Source organism: Ahaetulla prasina, chromosome 9 (genome assembly GCF_028640845.1).
Source record: "Ahaetulla prasina isolate Xishuangbanna chromosome 9, ASM2864084v1, whole genome shotgun sequence".
In the NCBI taxonomy this organism is placed as follows: domain Eukaryota; kingdom Metazoa; phylum Chordata; class Lepidosauria; order Squamata; family Colubridae; genus Ahaetulla; species Ahaetulla prasina.
Window position 1 is genome coordinate 10957112 of NC_080547.1, and position 25839 is coordinate 10982950.

Here is a 25839-nt window from a genome sequence, read left to right on the forward strand (position 1 = left end):
ATTAAAACAACTGGCATTTATTTTATTCCCCAGTTTATTTTAAGTTGGGAGAGTCCTCATACTTCAGGCTCTGTGCAAATATTGTCTTCTCCAATATTCCATTTATATTGCACCGAAATGCCGTCTGTCTGTGTTTACCAAATTTATTTTTAAATTAAATATAATTATTGTCACTGTGAATCTCAATATTCACAATCCTGAAAAAACCTTTTAAAGTCATAAATACAGTTTAGAAATTTAAAAAACAACAACAACCCACACTTCATAACATCTTTCAGATTTTTTTCCGGGTGCCTTGAGGACTAGCGCTGTGATCCTTTTAAAATAATATTCGAGCGGGTCGAGCATTGAGCGATCTCGCTTCAATTTCGAATCTGATCTGATTCCAGTTCAATAAATACAAATAGGATTCGGAAACACAGAAAATATGTCTTCGTGATTGATAAAATTCAGTGCAAATAATAAACATAAATTATTGGGGGAAATTTTTTTTTAGAACAAAACCGGGGATCACGTTTCTTTTATTTAGCATTTGTTTTTTTAAAAAAGCTAATTCCTCTGTTACTTAGGGCAATTTATTTGCGCTTCTTCACAAAACATTGGATTAGCTGTTAAATATATGGTACCTCTTTAGCCAAAGGTGTAAACTAGACCGTTTTTCGCAGGCTAAAAATTCTGCAGAGCAGCTGCGGATAAAAGAAACTTTTCTTCCTTATATTTTCCACAGCAGGCAAGCTGATGTATCTCCAAACCCTATTTATTCGACAGTCCAAGGTTGGATCTGGAAAGCAAATCTCACGCCTTCCATTCCTAGTTTCACTAGCTTGTGAAAACACACAGACAAACAAACCTGACAGACCGACTTATTTGTGACAATATTGTGAAGTTCAACAGTAGTGTGTATCCAACAGCAAAGCAAAAGAGCCAAGGGCGATTTCTTTAGGCTGTTTCGCTCTTCCGACATTGCGAGTCCTTTTGGGAGTCCACTGTGACCACTAGGCTATCCTCCTCCATTTAAATATCTCCCAAATATTGGAGAGCTGCAGTCCCATGGCTCTAGAGGAGTTGGGAAGTAGCTTAACAAGGGGTGGAGCGATCCAAAGGATTCCCATGTCTTTTTGTAAACATGGTGACCACAGGATTACCCCTTGCGTCAGTCTCTTCAATGGTCCTCCTTCTCTGCTGATCTCTCGTCTTACTACCATCGTTGTTGACAGGACAAGAAGCAACCGGTGGAAACCAAACAAGGCCAGAAGCAACTAAGGTGGAATTTCCTGACAGTGAGAACAATTAATCCATGGAACAACTTGCCTCCAGAAGTCGTGGGTGCTTCATCACTGGAGGTTTTTAAGAAGAGATTGGACAACTGTTTGTCTGAAATGATCGAGGGTCTTTTGCTTGAGCAGGGGGTTGGATTAGAAGACCTCCAAGGTCTCTTCCAACTCTTGTTACTTCTTTATTCAGTTGTCTGATCCACACTGGCTGGGGAACTCTGGGAGTTGAAGCCCACCCATCTTAAAATGGCCAAAACTGAGAAATACTGCTTTTCAAGAAAGACAGGCCAATGATCTCGCCGTGCGGAAAGAAGACAGGTGACCCTTTCTGCCAAAATTGTCACCCGCCATAATTTCCAAACCATTTCCTTCCAAGGATACACACTCTAAGAAGGCAACAGGGGGCCCTGATCCTCTTTTCCCCTCGAAAATAATCTAATTTTAGCACGTGAGGAATCTGCATAATTTTACAACATCATTGTCTTTTTCCTGGATCCAGTTCCACCACGTGGAATCTTCTCTTCGCTCCATTCCTGGTCACCCCGGAGCTAGGTTTTCAGTCTGGTGAAAAGAGATCCTTGTTTCTTCATGAGCTGAGCTGCCGAAGGGATCACGCACTTGTTACACACACCAAGAAAATCCGTAGCCATTTCCTCCCTTACCAATTGGAGAACATTTCCAACACCTGCCAAATTTCACACGTCCTTTGCTCCAAGAACTGCTGCAAATGAACGTCCAAGCGAAGACACCCCCTCCACACCCTCAAAAGTTTTCTGTAGTGTGCTTCCCCCCTCCCCTCCCCTTTATATCAAAAAACAAGCCCTTTCGATATAAAGACATCCTGCAATGATTGCTTGGAGAACAAAATCTTGCAAAACTTTATGTTGCTTACGGCCGTATTTCAGCTGGGCTTCGCCCTCCAGTTTGCTCTCTTGCTTGGTAACATGATCCAAGAAGCCATTTTTCCTCTGCAACTTATTCACTTATCCCACTGCCCAAAGGGCTAATTTTCTCGCCCCCCCACTCTAGAAAATAATCCTTCCTCCAAGATTCCATTTTGATCTGATCCAGATTGCAGGTTGTTTTTTTTTTCTTGAAAGCACCTGTGGTTTCTGATGTCATTTAACAACATCTTTATACCAGAGTCCCGTTCTTGTTGTCGTATTTCAGGGGGGCTCGGGGGAAATTGAGGGTGGCGTATTCCGTCGCATTCTGCGACTGGAGGTTTCTCACCTCCTGGGCGGAGCGTTCGCGGGGCTTGGCGAAGACCTGAATGTCGGCGTAATGCACGCTGCTTTCGTCCAGCTTCATGTTCTTCGGCTTGCTCACCGTGGCGTAGACGGGGAACTCCGAGACATCGTCATAGACTGGGCCCACCTCAAGACCCTTGGCAGAGAGAGAGAGAGAGAGAAAGAAAGAGAGAAATCAAATTCAATTCGGGTGCAATTCAAGGTGTTGGTTACCACCTTTAAAGCGCTCCATGGCTTAGGACCGGGGTATTTACGGGACCGCCTTCTGCCACCGTTTGCATCCCATCGACCTGTGTGCTCCCATAGGGAGGGCCTCCTCAGGATGCCGTCAGCCAAACAAAGTCGGCTGGCGACCCCCAGGGGGAGAGCCTTCTCCGTGGGAGCACCTACCCTCTGGAATGAGCTTCCCCCAGGACTTCGACAACTTCCTGACCTCCGGACCTTTCGCTGAGAGCTGAAGACGTACTTATTCTTCCATGCAGGACTGGCATAAAATTAATAACTATTAGTAATTTTAATGGGGTTTTTTATGGTTTTACTGTGTATTTTAATTAATGGGCCAAATTGAATAGGTTTTTTAAAATTGGTTTTAATTGTATATTGTACTTTTTACTGTGTTTTACTTGGCTGTAAACCGCCCTGAGTCCTTCGGGAGAAGGGCGGTATAGAAATTAAATAATAATGATAATGATAATGATAATGATAATGATAATGATAATTATTATTATTATTATTATTATTATTATTATTATTATTATTATTATTATTAAATCACTGAGGCTCAGGTCAAACTTTTAGAAATAAGAGGTTTACAACCCAACTGGCGCTCGCTCTCCGTTCCTTAACAGGAGCATGAAATAAATATTGGGTTAACTCTGCCCTCCAGGAAGGGGAGCTACATAAAAAGTCAGTTTTGCACCCCATAGGACAGACCTTTGGGGTTAAATTAAACAACAGAAATTTTGAGCTGAGTTGTCATCATAAGTAGAGGACTACGTATAACCAGGGGTGTAATTTTGCCCCATTTTATGATCTTTACGGCCATCGCTGTTAAGTGAATCGCAGCAGCTGTTAATTTAGTCACACGGTCGTTAAGCGAATCCGGATTCCACATTGATTTTCCTTGCCAGAAGGTCACAGGACATTGCGGCCTTCATAAATAGGACCCAGTTGCCAAGCGTCCGAATTTTGATCGCGTGATGACAGCGGTCGTAAGTATGAAAAACGGTCTTAAGTCGCTTTTTTCCGTGCTGTTGTAATTTTGATCGGTTGCTATATGAACTGTTGTAAGTCAAGGTTATCTGTATTTTCTTTTTCCTTCGAATGTTTTTATTCTGTAAATTATGGTTCAATTCAAAACTAATTATGGAATAAAAAGGAAGTTCTCTCCCCGAGAAGGGAATTTATTTACCTTATTGATTTCTGGCGTCTGTAAACTCGGCTTACTGATTCTTGTATCTGTAGGGGAGAAAAAACAGTGATAATTGCTGAACTGACATCGCTTGAAATCACAAAAGCCTTGAATCTGAATAGAATGAGAAAACTCCAAGGCCCTGTGGCTGTTTTCATATTTAGGGAATTCAGTTAAATCTCAGAAAATAGGAGAGCAGACTGAAATTTCCACAGCTTACCTGGATAAGAATATCTGTATTTAAATCCAGAATCATATCTAACCCCCTAGATGCAGAGATTTGAAACTAAGGATTTTGGGTTTCAAAATCCTTAACTGATTACAAACTATGCAAAAATTTTGTTGTGGGTTTGCCTTCTCAGAATGCAAGTTTTCAAGCCGCACATCGGCGTTATTTTGCGTTGAATGTCAACTCCTAGCTAGCTGCTCCTTTGTTTCTAAGCAAAAAGAAAAGAATTGGCCCCGAACTACACTTCTCAGGGCGAAATAAAACCAGAAAGAAAGAAAGAAAGAAAGAAAGAAAGAAAGAAAGAAAGAAAGGAAGGAAGGAAGGAAGGAAGGAAGGAAGGAAGGAAGGAAGGAAGGAAGGAAGGAAGGAAGGAAGGAAGGAAGGAAGGAAGGAAGGAAGGAAAGAAAGAAGGAAGGAAGGAAGGAAGGAAGGAAGGAAGGAAGGAAGGAAGGAAGGAAGGAAGGAAGGAAGAAAGAAAGAAAGAGAAAGAAAAAAGAAAGAAAGACAGACAGACAGACAGACCATTTCAAACAACAATTCACGGAGGTGGAGATGAATGTGATTCGTGATGCCATTGTCATAATCCTCAGCTAAGTGCCAAGAACCTTCATTATGCCCTTTGCAAATTTTTAACCCAATAGGCCCCCGCCCCAACTCATCCCTTTGGTGGGCCGTTTCCCATGAAGCCTCAAGGTGTCCTGGACTACAATGCCCATGTCAACATTCAGCCCAGCAGAAGGATCCCGAGATTGCTGGAATTTTCTGCTTGTTTCTTTGCAAACTCTCGCCAAAGGTATTTTGCAAGAATAAGTTTCCCCCAGGCAGTTTTTATTTATTTATTTACTCTCAGGAAAACGACGCCTAAGCAGAGAGACTGAATTCAGTTATTTCTTCGCCCTGGAATATTTCTGCACTCTCCTCTCCTAGATCCCTTCTCACGTCGGCCCAGCCACTTCCAACCTGTGGCCATGGTAGTTTCCTTGGCCTTGCTGCCATTTCATGCTGGCTATCCAGACTCACTGGGGCCTGTAAATGGGATAAATTAATAAATGCATCTGTATGGCTTACCTGGTTTTCCTTTGTCCCTCTTCAACAGCGAAGGGCAGTTGCTGTTTTCAGAAAAGAGAGAAAGAGGCACGAATGAATTTTGAGAGGATTCAAATTCTGACAGCGGTTTCATGACTCTTTCGCAAATAACACACTTGATCTGTTGCCTGACTAGGTGGCTCAGTGGCTAAGACACTGAGCTTGTCGATCCGAAAGGTTGGCAGTTCGGCGGTTCGAATCCCTAGCACAGGTCTCCTGCGTCAGCAGGGGGTTGGACTAGATGACCTCCAAGGTCCCTTCCGACTGTTACTGTTACAGTTAGCCAAAAGGCCAAAAAGGGAATAACAAAACAGCAAGTCTGTGTGGATCATAATAGAATAGAAAATAGACTAGACTAGACTAGAATAGAATAGAATAGAATAGAATAGAATAGAATAACTTTATTGTCACTTTGAATGTGCACTAATTGGCTTACATTAAAAATGAAATTTCATTGCACACAGCTCTCAAATGGTCACCACCAATTTTACACTACATAAACATGGCAAGATAAATAAGTAGGTAAGTAGGTAAGTAAGTAAGTAAGTAAGTAAGTAAGTAAGTAAGTAAGTAAATAAATATACCCTGTTTCCCCGAAAATAAGACATCCCCTGATAATAAGCCCAATCGGGCTTTTGAGCACATGCACTAAAATAAGCCTCCCACCTGCTCCCGAAAATATTTAAACGCAGAACTGGAAATCAGGTAAGACGGCAAGAGGAGCCCTGTCTTGCTCCTCGCACCCCAAAATAATAAGACCTCCCCAAAAATAAAGCCAAGTGCTTATTTCGGGGTTCGAAAAAATATAAGACAGGGTCTTATTTTCGGGGAAACACGGTAAAATTATGTATATACCCACGCATATTATACAACACAGAGAAACAACACAGTCTAGTTCGGATGTATATATATATATGTACACAGCGAGAGAAACGAATCTTGTGAGTTGAGCTGTCACAGAATCGGGGAGTCCTGCTAGAAATACTTCGAAACCTCCCTCCAAAGCTGGGGGTGGTCTCCAACCTTGGCAACTTTAAGACTTGTGGACTTCAACTCCCAGAGTTCGGGCTTTGCTGCTGCTGTCCCACCTCTTACAATATTCAGTCTCTCTACATTACGAAGTCCTGGGACTTGGCAGCCGCTTGGAGCACAAGGAGTGGCTTTCTGAATAAGTTGCCTGTTGCGTTTCACATTCAATTCCATTTCAGTTTCCCAGCAACAAGAAAATGAGATATTTAAAAAAAAAGGGGAAAAAAAGAATAGAGGTCTGAGAACTTGCACCGTAAGACATGAAAGAGTGCAGGGAATTCACCTCCTGGCTCGACTTACCCCAAACCGGTCTGTCCTTTCTGACAGATGGGCATGCCTTTAAAACGGGGTAGCTTTTAAATACAATACTTTTTTTAAAAAAACATTTCCTGCTTGCTCCTTCATGTCGTCAGTGCTGTTGTCAGGGGCCCCAAAGCGCTATTGTTTTGGGGGGGGTCTTCCTTGCCCGAGGGGGACATTCATGCTCTGCCTTCTATCTCCCCGTTGGCATCATCCCCACCACCGTGGCCCGCCAAAATTTTGAACATGAGAAGGTACTAAAAAATGATTGGGCTCCTTCAAGAGGTTGGCGCAACGTGAACTTCCGCCACTTACGGAAAGCCACAGAGGGATGTTGGGGAGGGGGGGGAGGAGAATGGCAACGGGGAGGGTGGGCTTCAAAAATTTTAGCAAGGGGTTCTCTGCCTGGTTGCTGGGTGGGCGTGGGCATGGTGGGCGTGGCCTAGTTGGCTTCCTGCACCACGGTACGGAGGCGTTTTTGCCCTCCCCGGGCTCTGGAGGCGTTCCTTGAGCCTCCGGGAGGGTGAAAAGGGCCTCCCCAGGCTCTGGAGGCCCTCTGAAGGCTGGAAACGGCCCCATTTCTGGCCTTCCCACTTCCAGTAGGCCTGTTTTTCACATTCCCTGAGCCTCCGCGCACGCCCTACATCCAAAACGGGCCATGTGGGGACTCCTGGGAGGAGAGGGGCGGGGTGGGCGGGGCCAGCCAGGAATGGGATTTGGGGGTTCTCTTAACTGCACAGAATCTTAGCTAGAGGTTCTCCCGAACCCCTGCGAACCCCCAACAGCCCACCCCTGGCTGTGGCGGAATCCCCCATCCCCACCCTTCTTTCTCCGGGCAGCGAGTCAAAACAGCAGCTGGATGACCTTCTGTTGAACAGACACTCAGTTCTAGTCTGTGTAGCCTCAACTCCCCCCACTTCCTGAAAGGAAGACGGCGGCGTGGGGGAATATCCAGATGGGTATGAAGGGCCTCTGGTGGCTCAACAGACTAATGCAGTCTGTTATTAACACAGCTGCTTGCAATTACTGCAGGTTCTAGTCCCACCAGGCCCAAGGTTGACTCAGCCTTCCATCCTTTATAAGGTAGGTAAAATGAGGACCCAGATTGTTGGGGGCAATAAAAGTTGACTTTGTATATAATATACAAATGGATGAAGACTATTGCTTAACACAGTGTAAGCCGCCCTGAGTCTTCGGAGAAGGGCGGGATATAAATTCAAATAATAATTTAAAAAAAAGATGCAGCAACCAACAAACCCATCGTGCCCAGACGCCCTAAACAGACCCCCCCACCTTTTTTTTCCAGCCCTCCAAACAAGAAGAAGGATCAACTCTCCTCTAAATAAGATGAGCTGTTCTGCAGCTTTCTTTGATGGTGGGGAATTCAAGACTCTCCCCCCCACCCTATTCTGTCCCTTTCAGGGGCATTTCCCTCCCCACTCCAGAGGGATTGGGGGGGGTTGTTCCTGCAGCCCTTTTCATCTCCCCTGAAAGACAAAAGAGCCTGTTGCCCTTTTAGGAACAAGGAACAGCAGGGGTGGTCAGTGCCAAGACTGCCTTAAATAGCTCAGCCTTGAATCGGAGCGGGTCATAATCATTGGCGCTCCATGGTTGGCATTTCAAGCAAAGAATGAAAAGGGCCCAGGTCGCTTTTCCAGATCGCTTTTCTCTTTGTAGGGGAGGGAAAGAAATAGATGGCAGAGTCTGCCTCCCCCCACCATTCAGCCCACCGCCTCAAATAGATCCTTTTCTCAACCTTCGCAGCTGGAAGACGGCGTGGACTTATAAGTTCCAGAATTCCCCGGCCAGCTATGTTGCTAGGGAATTCTGGGAGTTGAAGTCAGCACCCGTCTTCCAGCTGCGGAAGTTAAGAAACACCATTCTAGGTCAATGTTCAATTTTGGGGATATACCACTCCACGTAAGAAAACCCCCAAAATTCAACATTGACCTCGACGTATGAATGTAGTAAATAACTATTGTAAGCACTGAGTTCTTATTTTTTATGAAAAAGAAAAAAAAATCAACGCTTCCAAAGGAACCATTCAGCAGGGAAGGCATAGATTAGATATAGAGATAGAGATAGAGATAGAGATAGACAGATAGACAGATAGACAGATAGATAGATAGATAGATAGATAGATAGATAGATAGATAGATAGATAGATAGATAGATAGATAGATAGATAGACAGATAGACAGATAGATAGATAGATAGATAGATAGATAGATAGATAGATAGATAGATAGATAGATAGATAGATAGATAGACAGATAGACAGATAGACAGATAGACAGATAGATAGATAGATAGATAGATAGATAGATAGATAGATAGATAGATAGATAGATAGATAGATAGATCTCCACCCATTTCATGATTTGGGGTGATTCTTGATAGGAGGCGAGGGCTGAATAGAATAAAATAGAATTTTTTATTGGCCAAGTGCGATTGGACACACAAGGAATTTGTCTTTGGTGCATACGCTCTCAATGTACATAAAAGAAAAGAAAGAATTCTTGAAAAACGTATCTTTTCTTTTATGTACATTGAGAGGTACAACAATGATAGTACAAATAGGGTACAAAAGAGCAATCAGGAAACAATATCAATATAAACGTAAGGATACAAGCCTCTGTGGCTCAGAGTTTTAAGACAGTCTGTTATTAACACAGCTGCTTGCAATTACTGCAGATTCAAGTCCCACCAGGCCCAAGGTTGACTCAGCCTTCCATCCTTTATAAGGTAGGTAAAATGAGGACCCAGATTGTTGGGGGTAATAAAAGTTAAGACTTTGTATATAAATATACAAATAGAATGAAGACTATTGCTAACATAGTGTAAGCCGCCCTGAGCCTTTGGAGAAGGGTGGGATAAAAATGCAAATTAAAAAAAACAACAAAGTTACAGTCATAAGTGGGAGGAGATGGGTGATGGGAACGATGAGAAGATTGATAGTAGTGCAGATTTAGTCAATAGTTTGACAGTGTTGAATTAGGACTAAGGGAAATATTGCCATCTTTGGGGGGGGGGCTCCAGATGGGCATATGGGAAGGAGGGAAGTGATGCCCCCTCCCTCCACATCAGCCAAGATGAATTGCCAGAATTAAAGCCCCTTCCCCAAACAGTGCGACACTTCCGTGCACCTCCGCTAAGTGACGCTGATTCCTCCGATTTGGCCCCAGCAGCAGCTGGCTCGCCTTTCCCACGGAGCTAAAAGCGTCTCTTTCTAAAAGCGAAGCGGAGTTTCCGCTCCGCTTTTCCCAGAAAGGATGAGCTGCTAGGAGGCAAACTGAGTCGGCCCAGGATCGGGGGGTGCAGAACTTTAGGAGACCCGCACCCCCACTTAAAAAAATTAGAGCGTCTTAAAGGAGGAGTTTCCAACCTTGGGAACTTTTAAGACTTGTGGACTTCAGCTCCCAGAATTCCCCAGCCAGCACGTAGATGCTTTAAGATGTGTGGACTTCAACTCCCAGAATTCCTTGCTGAATTCCACAAGTCTTAAAGTTCCCAAGGTTGGAGACTCCTGGGGTCGAGAAGCTAAAATCCCAAATTCCACTGGGGGGGGAGGGGAGGGAGTAGGAAAGTTTCTCTCCTGGCCAATGGCCCCAAGAGAGCGTCCGTCTTTGTGTGTGTGTTTGTGTCTGTGTGTTTGTGTGTGTTTGCCTGTGTGTGTGTTATGTGTGTGTGTTATGTGCGTGTGTTATGTGTGTGTGTGTTTGTCTGTGTGTTTGTGTGTGTGTGGTCTGTGTGTGTGTGTTTGTGTATTTGTGCGTGTGTTATTTATTTATTTTATTTATTTATTTATTACATTTTTATACCGCCCTTCTCCCGAAGGACTCAGGGCGGTGTACAGCCAAGGGTAAAACTCAATATATATACAATTAAAACCAGAATTTAAAACAAAGCAAATCACAAAAAAAGGCCGACATTTAAATTTAAAAAATTTAAAACCCTAAAACAATAAAAACCCAATTTAAAATAGTAAAACTATTATGCCTATTATGTGTGTGTATTTGTTATTTGTGTGTGTGCTTAACTGAGTGTGTGTTTACCTCTGTGTGTGTATGTGTGTATTTGTGTGTGTGTATTGTGTGTGTATGTTTGTGTAATTGTGTATTATGTGTGTGTATTTATTTGTGTGTGTGGGCGTTGTGTGTTTGTGTCTGTGTGCATTTGTGTGTTGTGTGTGTGCCAGGGAGACGCGCCAGCTGAGCCGAGCGCCGCTCCCAGAAACCTCTTCCTTTCCCCTCTCGCCCGCCTCTCTCTGGGAATACAAAGCCAATCGTCCGCGGCTGGCAGAGGAGCGCAGAAGCCCCCGCCCCGATAGGGGGGCACCGCCCTCCCTCCCGCGACCCCCCGCCGCTCCATTCAGGCGCCCCCCGAGCCCTCCCGGCTCCTTCCCGCGATGAGCCCAGCCAGGCAGCCAGGCAGCCGGGGGGCGGTGGTCGGTCGGTGGGTCGGGGGGCTGGAGGGGCCGGGCAGGAGCGGCTGGGGAAGCGGGAGGCGCTCTGTGCATGGGCAGAGGTTGCTGCTGGCCGGGGGGGGTCTTCCTCCTCCTCCTCCTCCCGCCCCCCCCCCCTTCCGCAGACTCACCGGCCGGCGCAGCAGCCGCAGCGGTTCCCCATGGCGGTGGGCGCCGCTTCCTGGTCCCGGCTCGGCCCCGGGATGGCAGCCCGGCCGCGGGCGAGCAGGAGGCGGGCAGGAGGACGAGGAGGAGGAGGAGGAGGAGGGCGGAGGTGTCGGGTTTCCCGGCCGCCCTCTGCTGGCGGCGCTGGCGGGCGGCGCGGGGGGCGGCGGCCAGTCGGGGCGTTGTCCCACCTTCGGCCCCGCGGAGCTCGCCTTCCCACGGCCCCGACAAGCGGGGAGCCTCCGGAGCGCTCTCAGCCCCATCATCCACAGCCCTTCTACTCCCAGCATCCTCATCCTGCCCCATCATCCACAACCTTCCCATTCCCATCATCCACAACCTTTCCACTTCCAGCATCCTGCCCCATCATCCACAACCTTCCCATTCCCATCATCCACAACCTTTTGCCTTCCAGCATCCTCATCCTGCCCCATCATCCACAACCTTCCCATTCCCATCATCCACAACCTTTTGCCTTCCAGCATCCTCATCCTGCCCCATCATCCACAACCTTTCCATTCCCAGCATCCCCAACCTTTCCACTTCCAGCATCCTGCCCCATCATCCACAACCTTTCAATTCCCATTATGCACAACCTTTCCACTTCTAGCATCCCCCTCCTGCCCCATCATCGACAACCTTTCCATTCCCATCATCCACAGCCTTTCCACTTCCAGCATTCGGCCACATCGTGCACAACCATTCCACCCCCAACATCCCCCTCCTGCTCCATCACCCACAACCATCATTCCATCATCCTGCCCCATCATCCCCAGTCATTCCAGTCCCATCACCCACAACCTTTAAGCTGTCGCAAGGAAAGAGTCGGGGAGCCTTCTCCGCCCAGAAAGTCCCCACTGGGGGAGCTGATTTGGGGCCCGTGCCAGGGCCAGGGTGGGGCCACAATGCTGCCATTGAAGCTGTGTTGAGTTGGAGGCACTGTGGTGGCTGCCATTTTGACTTTTTTGCCCCACTTTCCATTTTATGGAACCCCCCTCCTGTGCTGCTGGCACAGTCCCCAGAAAGATGCTTCTACCCATTTTATTTTATTTTATTTTATTTTAATTTTATTTATTTATTTATTGGGAAAAATTTATTTCCCCAATACAAGATTTTGTAAATGCAGAATGGGAGCTTTTTACGAGCAGCAGATCTTCCTGGTGGCTTCCTTCCAGATCCCTGGAGATCCTCTCCTACGTTTCCCCCCTCCCCAGATCCCCAAAGAAAGCAGAAAAACAGGACATCCAACAGGAAAGGCTGCATGTTGCAGGGCGGGGTGGGGGCAGCCAGCCCTGTTGGATTGTGGCTCCCTATAATACGTGCAGCTGTTAAATGGGGAGGGGGGCAACCCTTCCGAGAACAGCAGCAACAGGTGGCCTTCTGGAGCCGTCCCCCCCCCACAACCCAGATTTTGATACCCTGGGAAAGAGGCCTGGCTGCCAGGCGCCCAGCCTGTCCATCACCTCCCATCATTTGGCAGGAGGGGGAGAGGTAGAAGCAGAGAGATTGACCCCTGTCATTCATTTCATTCTTTAATGAAAACCCTTTGCTAACAGGAGGGGGCAGCGGCCAGGTAGACGAAACCTCAGAGGAGATGTTCAAAAATGCTTATATACCCCCTCCCCCACCCTCTGGAACAGGGGTCTCCAACTTGGCAGCTTTAAGCCTGGTGGACCTCAACTCCCAGAATTCCCCAGCCAGCTTTGCTGCCCAAGAGGTTGTAAAAAAATGCTTTTAAAAGGCTCTGACAATCCCAGCTGAGTTGCCTGATCGTCAGGGGCTTTTGTTTTCTTTTAAAAGCATTTTTTTTTTGCTTTTAAAAGGAAAAAAAGCCTCTGACAATCAGGCAACTAAGCTGCAATCATCAGAGGCTTTTAAAAGCATTTTTTTTATTGGCTGAAGAGGTTGTAAAAAAACACTTTTAAAAGCTCTGATGATCCCAGCTGAGCCGCGCGATCATCAGAGGCTTTTTTTTTTACTTTTAAAAGCATTTTTTAAAAATTTTAAAAGCTGAAGAAAAATGCTTTTAAAAGGAAAAAAAAACCCTCTGATGATTGCGTGGCTCAGCTGGGCATGGGGGGGGGGCAGGGATTTATGCTATCAGTTCTCCGAACCACCCGCCATCATCGCTACCAGATCGGACGATCCGGTCCAAACCGGGAGCATTTCACCCTGGCTCCACCCACCTACCCGGACATCTCGATGCATGTGTAAAAGTGTCACATGCCCACAAGCGAACCGGTAGAGAAAGAAATTGAAACCCACTACTTCCCCAGACCCATGATACAAGCAACACAGGAGTGTGACCTTTGCTCTCAACATCCATCCCTCTCCCCCCTCTCCCAAGGTTTCCACAAGCCATGAATGTAGGGTAAGAAGTGGCTTGGGTTGCAAAGCATCTTGGTACCGTTCGTTTAGTGACCGTTCAAAGTTACAGCGGCCCAGGTCGGCGGTTCGAATCCCTAGTATAGGTCTCCTGTAGCTCAGGGGTCTCCAACCTTGGCAACTTTTAAGACTTGTGGACTTCAACTCCCAGAGTTCCTCAGCCAGCAAAGCTGGGATTTGGAGTCCACAAGTCTTAAAATTGCCAAGGTTGGAGACCCCTGGTATAGATGACCTCCAAGGTTCCTTCCAGCTCTGTTACAGTTAACTTCAAGAGGCCCTGAACAAAGTGACTTATGACCATTTTTCACCCTTACGACCGCTACAGCGTCCCCAGAGTCACGTGACTTACCGGTATATTCGGGTGCTGGACAACTGACTCGCATTTATAACGGTCGCCGTGTCCCCAGTGGGGTGGGGGGGGCGGGGTGTCGTGCGATCCCCTTTTGCAACCTGACAAGCAACTGTCTGTGGGGAAAACCCGATTCGGTTAACGACCGGATTTCTAATTTAAGAACTGTACTGATTCCACTTAACAAAGGTGCCCCCCCCCCAAAAAAAACACCTCGCAAAACTCGCTAACTAACTAAATTAACTAACTAACTAACTAAACTAAACTAACAAATTTCTCAGCGAGATAAATTTTACGTTCAGTCTCGGCTGTAAGTGCAGGACTGTGATTTTTGTGCGGCTGGAGGCAGACAGGAAAATGCAAAACAAAAAAAACACAACCACCACATTTTGCAAGGTGCTCAACTTGTTGCTGGCAGTCCTTATGATTTATATTGATATATTGACCATCAATTGTGTTGTAAGTGTTGTACCTTGATGAACGTATCTTTTTTTTATGTACACTGAGAGCATATGCACCAAGACAAATTCCTTGTGTGTCCAATCACACTTGGCCAATAAAAATTCTATTCTATTCTATTCTATCTGGCTCCTCCCCTCCCAATTTGTGTCCCTGCAATGGCTTTTCACTTGAGTGCAGAAAGACAAACGCTCCCCCCGCTTCTCCGCCCCTCCCTGCGCCACCAAGCCAGTCTTGGCTGCCTGTTCACATTCCCTTTTCATAACGCGTCTGTGGGCACAAAAGGCCAACACACACCCCCCACCCTCTTAAGAGCGCCCTCGGGTGTGTTTTTTGTGTGCTGTCCTGATCAAATCCAGCCTGTACTGGCATCCAAAGGTAAGCCCTGCGTTTTGGTAGGGAGGGGATGGAGGTCCAGGTGGGAGATGGGAGGTCAGCCATCGTTGGGCACCAACAGGAGAGGGCACCGTGCCAAACCGTGGAAGATCAGATCCGAGGAATTTCTGGAGTCCAGAAAGATTTGGGACCGGGTGGGGGGTAGGAGGGAGAAAGCAAAGTCCAATTTATGGCGAATAGATTAACCGGCGGCGCAAAGGTTTAGTGCTGCCCCAAATACCTTTCTTAGGAATGTTGAATTTTAATGATTTATTTATTTTATTTGTCACAACAGTATATATAAGCATGAAAATAACTATATAAGCATATATATGAGCATAAGTATGTGATAACTAATGGACACAGGTCCGAAATCCTGGCTCCTGTGATTCACTGCTTAGCGATCCAAATTTTCCTTGTCTCTCCAATTTGTGCCTGGCAAGGTTTTGTCAGAACAAACCTGGAAAAACCACGTGTGTTGCTCTAGGAAGGAGGGTGACCTGAATCATTTATAAAACTTACGAAAACTGTTTGAGGGTCTTGCAGATGGCCAGCACGAAACGTTCTTCTTGGGAAAATCCTCCCATGATTAGAGAGATCCATTTGGCCTCCAATTGGTGTAGCACTTCACCTCCCACCCCCCATCCAGAAAGTCCCAAAAGTGGACAATCTAGCTTAAAAAAATGTTTTCAAAAAACACAAACACAAATATAATTAGAATTCAGCACTGCAGACAAGTTTCACACAGCCGAGAGTTGTTATTGCAGCCTGCTTTCCAGATTATGTGGGTCAGCGGCTGCAACTCAAATGTGCTTTATTAAATGTAAACTGTTTCAACTCCTACCCTCAAAACGACGCTATAGAGCACTGCACACCAGAACAACTAGACACAAGAACAGTTTTTTCCCAAAGGCCATCATCACTCTGCTAAACAATTAATTCCCTCAACACTGCCAAACTATTTACTAAATCTACACTACTATTAATCTTCTCATCGTTCCCATCACCCATCTCTTTCCACTTACGACTGTATGACTGTAACCTTGTTGCTGGTAATCCTTATAATTTATATTGATATATTAACCATCATTTGTGTTGTAAACGTTGTACCTTGATGAAGGTATCTTTTCTGTTATGTACACCGAGAGCATATGCATCAAGACAAATTCCTTGTGTGTCCAATCACACTTGGCCAATAAAAATTCTATTCTATTCTATTCTATCTGGCTCCTCCCCTCCCAATTTGTGTCCCTGCAATGGCTTTTCACTTGAGTGCAGAAAGACAAACGCTCTCCCCCGCTTCTCCACCCCTCCCTGCGCCACCAAGCCAGTCTTGGCTGCCTGTTCACATTCCCTTTTCATAACGCGTCTGTGGGCACAAAAGGCCAACACACACCCCCCACCCTCTTAAGAGCGCCCTCGGGTGTGTTTTTTGTGTGCTGTCCTGATCAAATCCAGCCTGTGCAGGCATCCAAAGGTAAGCCCTGCGTTTTGGTAGGGAGGGGATGGAGGTCCAGGTGGGAGATGGGAGGTCAGCCATCGTTGGGCACCAACAGGAGAGGGCACCGTGCCAAACCGTGGAAGATCAGATCCGAGGAATTTCTGGAGTCCAGAAAGATTTGGGAGCTCGGGGGGGAGGGAGAAAGCAAAGTCCAATTTATGGCGAATAGATTAACCGGCGGCGCAAAGGTTTAGTGCTGCCCCAAATGCCTTTCTTAGGAACGTTGAATTTTAACTATTTATTTATTTTATTTGTCACAACAATATATATAAGCATGAAAATAACTATATAAGCATATATATGAGCATAAGTATGTGATAACTAATGGACACAGGTCCGAAATCCTGGCTCCTGTGATTCACTGCTTAGCGATCCAAATTTTCCTTGTCTCTCCAATTTGTGCCTGGCAAGGTTTTGTCAGAACAAACCTGGAAAAACCACGTGTGTTGCTCTAGGAAGGAGGGTGACCTGAATCATTTATAAAACTTACGAAAACTGTTTGAGGGTCTTCCAGATGGCCAGCAGGAAACGTTCTTCTTGGGAAAATCCTCCCATGATTAGAGAGATCCATTTGGCCTCCAATTGGTGTAGCACTTCACCTCCCACCCCCCATCCAGAAAGTCCCAAAAGTGGACAATCTAGCTTAAAAAAATGTTTTCAAAAAACACAAACACAAATATAATTAGAATTCAGCACTGCAGACAAGTTTCACACAGCCGAGAGTTGTTATTGCAGCCTGCTTTCCAGATTATGTGGGTCAGCGGCTGCAACTCAAATGTGCTTTATTAAATGTAAACTGTTTCAACTCCTACCCTCAAAACGACGCTATAGAGCAGTGCACACCAGAACAACTAGACACAAGAACAGTTTTTTCCCGAAGGCCATCACTCTGCTAAACAATTAATTCCCTCAACACTGCCAAACTATTTACTAAATCTACACTACTATTAATCTTCTCATCGTTCCCATCACCCATCTCTTTCCACTTACGACTGTATGACTGTAACCTTGTTGCTGGTAATCCTTATGATTTATATTGATATATTAACCATCATTTGTGTTGTAAATGTTGTACCTTGATGAATGTATCTTTTCTTTTATGTACACTGAGACCATATGCACCAAAGACAAATTCCTTGTGTGTCCAATCACACTTGGCCAATAAAAAATTCTATTCTATTCTATTCTATTCTTTCTTTTCGGTTGTGGCTTTACAGCCGGCTGTTTCTCATTGCACTGAAACACAAGCAAGCTGTGAGTTGGACGTGGCCCTCCAGCCAAAGAATGTTTTCTCCCTGTTGAAAATATACTGGTGGCCTTCGAAACCCGGCAACCATCAAGCCCCAAGTCGTTCCAAAAATTTGGGTCTGTGCAGTGATGGGATTCAGCCGGTTCGCACCTATTTGGGAGAACCGGTTGTTAACTTTCTAAGCAGTTTGGAGAACCGGTTCTCGGAAGAAATCTTATTTTGTTTTTTTTTACAGAAACTGCCTCTCTGGTTAACCTGTGTTACATTGTAACAGCTAAGGCGAAGCGCCCATCAACCTGAGCAACGTTGAGTTGACCACACCCACAGGGTCACATGACCACCGAGCCACGCCTACCCAGCTGGTCATTAGCGCAGAGAACCGGTTGTTAAATTAGCTTTTAGTCCGTATGATGGGAAAAGTTTATTGGATGAAAAGTTTAGCTAAGTAACCTAGAGTTAGGTGAATGTGGGATATTTTTGTATCTCTGTTTAACTGTTTGCATTTATTTATTTACTTTCCTCTCCCAAGTTATGATTCATCAATAGTTCTGAAAGCAGGTTCTTTGCTTTATACATTTTTTTTTAATTTTAAAATCTCATTTAATCATCAACAGATGAGTAAAAGAAGTTACAGAATTCCAAAATAAAAAGGGCCAATCATTTGAAAATGGAAGGAATTATGATGGGTAGTTAAACCAAGCCCATCTCAACAAGGCCGCCGATTAATTTTTTGGTAAAGAAAGTAAAGTTGAATCATTTGCAACTCTCTTAATGCCAGCAACATTGCGAGCGCCATCTTCTCCCATCTACTGGCCTTCCAAATGCTTTGGACCACAATTCCCATCAGCACACTGGCAGGAAAATGGTAGGAATTATGGTACCCGTTCAAAATGAAAAACGAAAAGGAATTCGGTTTACCCATATCACAGGTTTCAAACTGGTGCGGTGGCCTTTTACTGTCTCCCATCATAATCCTGGGAATTATATTTCGAAGAAAGAAGGGTTAGAGGGCATCTGAAAAGATAAGATGGAGAAGCTTCTTTGAATGAAAGCCCTAGATATTTGGGGAGGAGAAGAAGAGGCCAAGGAGACCAACTAGACATGAGCTTTTGATGTCCATGAAAGACTACTTCCAGACTTGCCTACTCAAACTGACCAAAATTAGGTCATTCTAGAACAGGGGTCTCCAACCTTGGCAACTTTAAGCCTGGAGGACTTTAATTCCCAGAATTCCCCAGCCAGCAAAGTTAAAGACCTCCAGGCTTAAAGTTGCCAAGGTTGGAGACCCCTGTTCTAGAAGGATGCTTTAAGGATCTGAGATCTCTCCTGAACTTCCTTCTTTCCTTTCAGGTTGTCCTTGGAAGGTGACTTCCACCTCGTTGACTTTGGCCTTCAGTTCCTTCCCAGTCCGCCGGACGTCAATGCTGAGGATGCCATCGTGGGTCACGGTGGCTTTGACCGACAAAGGATCGACATCCAAGGGGAGGATGTAGGTCCGGGTGAACTCGCGCGAGATGTATCCATGTCGGTCGATCTTCTGAGGATGCTGGGCCGTCACCTCCAGGAGGTTGTCCATGGTGCGGACAGCGATTTCATCGGGGGTGAACTGGCAGACGTCAAGGAAAACCTGGAATTTGTGTTCATTGAGGGTGACCTCTGAAATCCCTCGTTCCAGCTGTTTGTTGATCCGGGGCCTGATATAATAACCGTGGTACAAGGTTGGAGCCAGAATATCTCCAGGGGAAAGGCCTAGAAGAAACAAGGGTAGTGGCTTAACATATATGATGGTTTATAAGAGGTCCTGTTGTGACCCAGGCCCAAGTAGGTAATAGTAAACTCAGTCAGTTCAAAAACAAACAAACTTTATTAGAACAGCTGAGAATTAACTCATTCTCAGCGTCGTCCAAACTAAATCAAAGCAAATTCTTCCTAACACAATTCTTCAATCTTATCACCAACCTTGGTCTAATTAGGCAAACTGCCAAAGGCTTTTCTTGGCAAAGGTTCAAAAGCAGAAGATGCCTACAAGAAATAAATGCAGCAAGACAAGGAGCAAGGCTATCAACGTTGTTTTCTGACAAAGAGCCCAAGAGCCATTGCTGGTCTTTTAAGCCTTATGGGAGGGGCCAATCTTGGCCCGACTCCCGAGTCATCCTCTTTGCCTTAGCTGCTCTTGCCTTCTGGCAGCTAAAGGAACAGGCATGCATTAGGAACAGGCTCCTCCTGTTCCTTTGCCTCACTACTGTCAGCCTCTGGAGGCTCGAGTCCGCACATCACTCCCAGATGGCCCTGGCCCCATCTCTGCCTCCTACGCAGAGCCCTCATCCGGGCCTTCCCCAGCCTCCAGGACTGGCCCATGTTCTTCCTCAGCCTCATCGCTGTCTGACTCCGTTGCCAGTTCTGCAGGCTGCTGGCGGATCACAACAGATCCTTAGTGCTCTCTGAGCTTGATTTTTTCCTTGTAGACATTTCATGACCCAGCTAGGGAACATTATCAATATGGTGCATGGTGTTTGGGTCGTGAAACATCTACAAGAAAACAACCAAGCTCAGAGAGCACCAAGGACCCTGAGCTACAAATATTCCCTTCTATAGATTATGGTTTGTTTCATTATTTTATGGCTGAAAAAAGCAGGAGGGAGGGTTGCAGCGAGAGAAAGCAATTTTGAGCAGAAGAAGGAATCTGTGAGAAGAAGCAAAGGGTTTTGATTTCTAAAGAATAGAAGCAGCGGTATGAAATTGTATGAAAGCGGTATGAAAGAAGAAAGGGTCAACTTATTTTCTAAAGCACCCAAAGGCAGAACAAGAAGCAATGGGTGGAAACTAAGCGAGAGGAGCAATCTGGAATTAAGGAGACAATTAACCAGTGGAACAGCTTGCCACCAGAAATCGTGGCTGCTCCGTCACTGGAGGGTGTTAAGAAACCGGACAGTCACTTATCTGAAATAGTATAGGTTCTGCTGCTCGAGCAGGGGGCTGGACTAGAAGACCTCCAAGGTCCCTTCCAGCTCTATTCTGATTGACTGATTGATTGAAACCGACCTCCAGCTCATGACTTGCTCCTCCAAACCCCCCCCCCCCCCAATTGCTTCCACAGCTAAGCAAGATCTTTTTCAGAAGGCCGGTATTTGGTTTGAAAAACCCGCGCAAAGCCTTCAGAGGAAAGGCTGGAATGGGTCCCATGGCATTCACACCCATTGTCCACTCCCAATAGCTTCCCAAGGGCTGCTGGTGGAGAAGACGGACTCTTCCTTGGAGGAGAAATGGCAGCTCCGTTGCTGAGCACGCGGCTTGGCAGAGCCAAGGAAGGTCCCTGCCCAGGTGCCAAGAAAGACCTCCACTGCCAATAAAGCCGCCTGCTAACAGCTTTGCTTTGGGGGTCTCCAAGGAGAGGGCAGCACCATCTCTCTCTCCCACCCTGCAGAGCCCCAATCTCTTCGGCCTCCCCCGTCTCCAACTTCTGCCAGTTTCTCTTCCCCAAGGGGGGCTCCATCCTGGTTATGTCGGGAGGCCCTGCCTGGCATGGTTAGCTGGGCCACAAAGATTCCCCCAACCCCTTCTTGTGCAAGGCAGTTGTTCTACCGGTTCATGCCAAGAGCTCCACTCCCTGCAGGCTGCCCGGCGGGGCTGGGAGGTGGGGTGGGGGGGTGGCGGAGCGATGGCTGCCTCTGCATTCCTTCCAGGGGCGTTTCGGCCTCGCGTGCCAGCTGGGCTATTCAGCGATTAAGTGGGCTTCCCAAAGTCTCCAGCTAGCAGCAGCGTTGTTGTTTTTTTCCCTTCTCCAAAAGCTCCCTCTTCGTGCCAGCCGACTGCATTCTACCAGCTCTGTTTGTGCCAGGGGAGGGGAGGGACAGGCAGGGACGGGGAGTGGGGGGGGGAGGACTGGTCAGAAACATCTCCTTGTCTGCATCCAGATGGAGATTATTATTAGGAGGAGGAGAATTCCAAACTGTTTGCAACCATATCTTCATCACCCTCACTTGTTCACAATACTGAGGTTTTCCTTTGTCATTTCCTTTGTTCCTCTTTCTATCGTATTTTTTACTACTATCGTGAGCTGCCCGGAGTTGTTCGCGAAGCTGGGCGGCAGCTGAATCGAGTCATTAAAAGCAATCTCTCTATAATTAAAGGACGTTGCCACGAGCATCCAAATGAGCCACAGAAAGGCAGGCTGGCAAGCAAGTTTCCAGACCTCAGGAATTTGGCCGAGAACCCACCAACCGGTGAGTTCTCTCGCCTTTCTGCGGAAGCCGAAGAGAAATGGCCGGCCGTTGGGAAGATTTTCATTTGGGTCTCTCTGCCTTGAGCAGGGCGCTGAGCTCGACAGCCTCAAGGGAACCCTTCAGAGGTGGGTTTCAGCAGGTTCTGACCAGTTCTGGAGAACCGGTGGCGGAAATTTTGAGTAGTTCGGAGAACCGGTAGCAAACATTCTGACTGGCCCCGCCCCCATCTATTCTCCGCCTCTCAGCTGATGGGCAGGAAATGGGCATTTTGCAGTATCCTTCCCCTGGATTGGGGAGGGAATGGAGATTTTACAGTATCCTTCCCCTGCCACGCCCACCAAGCCACGCCCACAGAACCAGTAGTAAAAAAATTTGAAACCCACCACTGGCAACTTTTCCAATTTTCAAGATTCAAGGCAAAGCCAAGCTTTTCCTTGGAAAAACTCTTTTGTCTTTGTGAAGCTTTGGGGCAGGAGAGGAGGCAGGGAGGATAGTAACAGTTACAGAGTTGGAAGGGACCTTGGAGGTCATTTAGCCCAACCCCCTGCTCACGCAGGAGACCTGTACCAGGGATTCGAACTGCCGACCTTTCTGATCGACAAGCTCCGTCGATCAGAAAGTTCCCTATAATATAATAGGTTTCCCTATCTGACGAGCCTATGAAACACAACCAGCAGCATGATAAAAATACTACAAATTTTACGGCAAAGAAGGAACTTTTAAGCATGCCCGAATCATCTACCGGACTTGAGTTAGTTCTAGACAACTGACCCACCTTACAAGCCTGGGATTTCCAGAATGAAGTGTGCCCCCCACCTCCACCCCCCAAATGGTCCCTTTCCACTCCCCACCCAGTACTGATGGTAGGTAGGATGCTCAGCTGGGCTTCCTCCAAGCAAGTTAACCAAAACTAATCTGGAAGGTCCTCCTCCCCAAACTTCCAAATCTCCGTAAGTATGGTTTGCTGGCCCAAATATTGTCTCCCTCTACACAACCACACAACCAAGGCCTGAAAAAGAGCCAAAGAAGGCTCACGATGCACTTTTTAGCACACTGGAATGGGGAAGGGGAGGGGGTGGTGGAAATGCACCCCAGATTAACTAATCCCAGGAAGGTCCTTCCATCCTAGAGCAGGAAACATCTGAAACTTGCAATCTGGAAGGGTGGTGGGAGGGGGTGGATGTCTGCCCCTGCCCGCCTTACCTTCTCCAAAATTCTGGTCGTAAACCTTGCTGGGGTTGGCAAACTCGCACTCGGGGCTCATGGGGTAGGCGTGGGGCAGGCTGTGCTGCTGAGCCATGGTGAGCAAGCTTCTCTTGATATGCCCGCTTGCCCAACGCCTTCCTTGGGAAGTTTGCAGCCAGCCAGCCGGCTGGCTTAGACACTTGGATCAAGCAAATTCCACCGGGGTGGGTTAGGGGAGAGAAAGCGATAAAAGATGGACCAAAATAGACAGGCGGCTCCTGCCATACTGAGCCTCCAGGAAGGGCCAGATGCTCATGGCTCTGCAACCCCCCCCCACTCTTCCCCAAGGAGAACATCTACTGGCTACTAGAAGGTGGTGAGAGATCTCTTGGACCAGCAACTCTTGGGGAAAACTTGGGGGGAGGGGGAGGAGATCTCATGTGACTCCTGGAGTTCGAATCGGACCGCAGCTGAATTCAGATGGTCTCATTATGGCTGCTGCTGCCTCCACTGTCCAGGTTAAGAGGGTGATGATTAATGGGGGGGAAACTCTCACCACGCAGAAGTGATGCAATTCCCTGGGTACTTTCACGCCCACCTTGAGGTGAGGGACAGACAGGCTGGGCTGTCTTCCTTGGTGCCCTGCAGGGTGTTGATCAAATGGCCGCAGGGCTTCTTGAACACGCTGGACCGGACCTCTGAGATGCGTGCAACAGTGGGCTTCCCATGTGCCTCGTGCACAACCATCTGCGGCCCCCAGTGGTGGGTTTCAAATTTTTTTAACTACCGGTTCTGTGGGTGCTTAGTGGGCATGGCAGGGGAAGGATACTGTAAAATCCCCATTCCCACCCCAATCCAGGGGAAGGATACTGTAAAATCCCCATTTCCTCCCCAGAGTACTAGCGTGCCAGGAGCGGGGGGGGTCGTGCACGTATGCGTGGGGGTGGGGTGCATAGAATTATGGGTGTGGGCATGCGCGCGACCCCACCCCACCCCACCCCCCTGCCTCCCGGCACGCAATGGCAAAAAAGTTAGCCATCACTGACCTATAAAATCCCTTCCAACACTGTTAATCTAATCTAATCCGACGTTCAAACTGTGTGGGTTTTAACAGATACGGATGTTCAGAAACCAGAAACCCCCTGCACTTCTTTTGGGATAGCAAATTCCCCTTGTTTGCATAGAGCGAAATCAGAGATTGGAGCCTGACTGTCTGCTTCGCCGCTGAAGCCCCATTTCCTCTGCCCTAGAGATCAGACGCTCAGCTGACATTGGTGGCATTGGATCTTGGCTGTCACAGAACAGCCCCAGAGACAGAGCATGTTGCCCTGGAAGCATGACACATGCAATAACACACTAACCATACTTCAGCTTTGGGTACAGTGCACATCCAATACTTACGACTGGTAGAGGGTTGTGCTGTGTGTACCTTCCTACAGTTAGTTCATCGCTGATTAGGAATTAGTGTTTGGATGAACGCAACTGATGAGGCTAACTTCCCCATGAATTCTGTTGCAGTCAAAAGGACAAGAAATAGACCTCTTAAGAAAGCTAAAGCTACTTTTACTGGTAATGAGATCGACAATAATAGAGGAATCTTGCAAGCCTGATGGGGCTGCACCATCCCCTTCCTCTTCCTCCTCCTTATATGTCACTGAATCAGGGAGATGTCTGTCTGATCCGCTTCCAGATGTTATCTTGTTGCTCTGGACTTTAAAAAAAAACATTTCAGCCCCTTTTGGTTAAGATTCCTGCGTGTCTTAGTCATCTTCCTTACTATCTACGGCTCCTAATCCCAAATTCTGAGCTTCAGAAAAGCATCGTCCCGAAGATTTCGATGCAGGCAGTCACACTGAGTTCAAAGGAAGCTTCATCCTTCATTTTTATACCTGTTTTCATAAACGCTTGGAAATTTCTCAGCGGGCAGGAAAGTAGATTTGCCGGTTGACTTGGAGCAGAAAATGGATGGCAGGAAAAAAATTAGACATCTCTCTTGCCTTCTGTCTCTCCCCAAAACACAAATCAAGGCCAATTTATATGTAAAACAGCCAAAGTAAAATGAATTTAGGAAAGGCAAAACCGTTCTCAGCAGTTATCGAGATTCCTTCCCCCCCCCCCAACCCCGTTTTAATCAGCTCATCGCTGGAATAAAGTCTGTGTCATATTTCTTTTCTGCTTTGGGAATATTCTCTGTCTGCAGAAATTCCCATCAACATCCCTTTTTGCCAGGTTTGAGGGTGTTGCTGGATGCCATCACTAAAATTTGACTCCCATTTGTTTTGCCTGGCTATTAAAAAAAAAACCAGAGCAAAAACAAATCCAGTTTCTCCATTTTGACAGATTGCAAGTGACAAGCCAGTCCCCAAGAGTTTTGAGGTTTCGTGCAACCCTAGACCTTAGTGCTTCGGTAGCTACAGCTGCCATAAACCTCAGCCTTTAAAGTCCTATGATGGAGTACGTCTTATATTTGCATCGGTAGATCAGGCTGCAAAACCTTCACTGCTCCCAGCTGCTGACAGCCAGCGACTGAATCTGGAAGCCTTATTACGCCTCTAGGAATAATCGTAGGGGTTTATTGCAATGGTGAAATTCAATTTTTTTTACTACCGGTTCTGTGGGCGTGGCTTGGTGGCCATGGTGTGACTTGGTGGGCATGGCAGGGGAAGGATACTGCAAAATCTCCATTTCCACCCCACTCCAGGGAAAGGATACTGCAAAATCCCTATTCCCTCCCCACTTTGGGACCAGCCAGAGGTGGTGTTTGCCGATTCTCTGAACTACTCAACCTTTCTGCTACCAGTTCTCCAGAACCTGTCAGAACCTGCTGGTTTATTGCCATAACATTTTTCAACAATACACAATGCCTTTCTTCATTTCAAAGGGCTCCTGAAAAGAAAATTCAGA

General features: G+C 46.7%; 2 protein-coding genes across 2 annotated transcripts; both read right to left on the minus strand.

Annotated features, from left to right (window-relative positions):
• Positions 1–246: 246 nt before the first annotated feature.
• Positions 247–11290, minus strand: C9H11orf52 (chromosome 9 C11orf52 homolog). Its single transcript, XM_058194681.1, has 4 exons — positions 11176–11290; positions 5233–5273; positions 3936–3982; positions 247–2660 (listed from the first exon to the last, which is right to left on the minus strand). The coding sequence occupies exons 1-4, from the start codon at positions 11205–11207 to the stop codon at positions 2409–2411; spliced, it is 372 nt and encodes a 123-aa protein (XP_058050664.1). The 5' UTR covers positions 11208–11290; the 3' UTR covers positions 247–2408.
• A 6796-nt stretch (positions 11291–18086) lies between these two features.
• HSPB2 (heat shock protein family B (small) member 2) lies at positions 18087–23758 on the minus strand. Its single transcript, XM_058194592.1, has 2 exons — positions 22954–23758; positions 18087–19276 (listed from the first exon to the last, which is right to left on the minus strand). Exons 1-2 carry the CDS (start codon positions 23048–23050, stop codon positions 18834–18836), a joined length of 540 nt encoding a protein of 179 aa, XP_058050575.1. The 5' UTR covers positions 23051–23758; the 3' UTR covers positions 18087–18833.
• Between the last annotated feature and the right edge of the window lie 2081 nt (positions 23759–25839).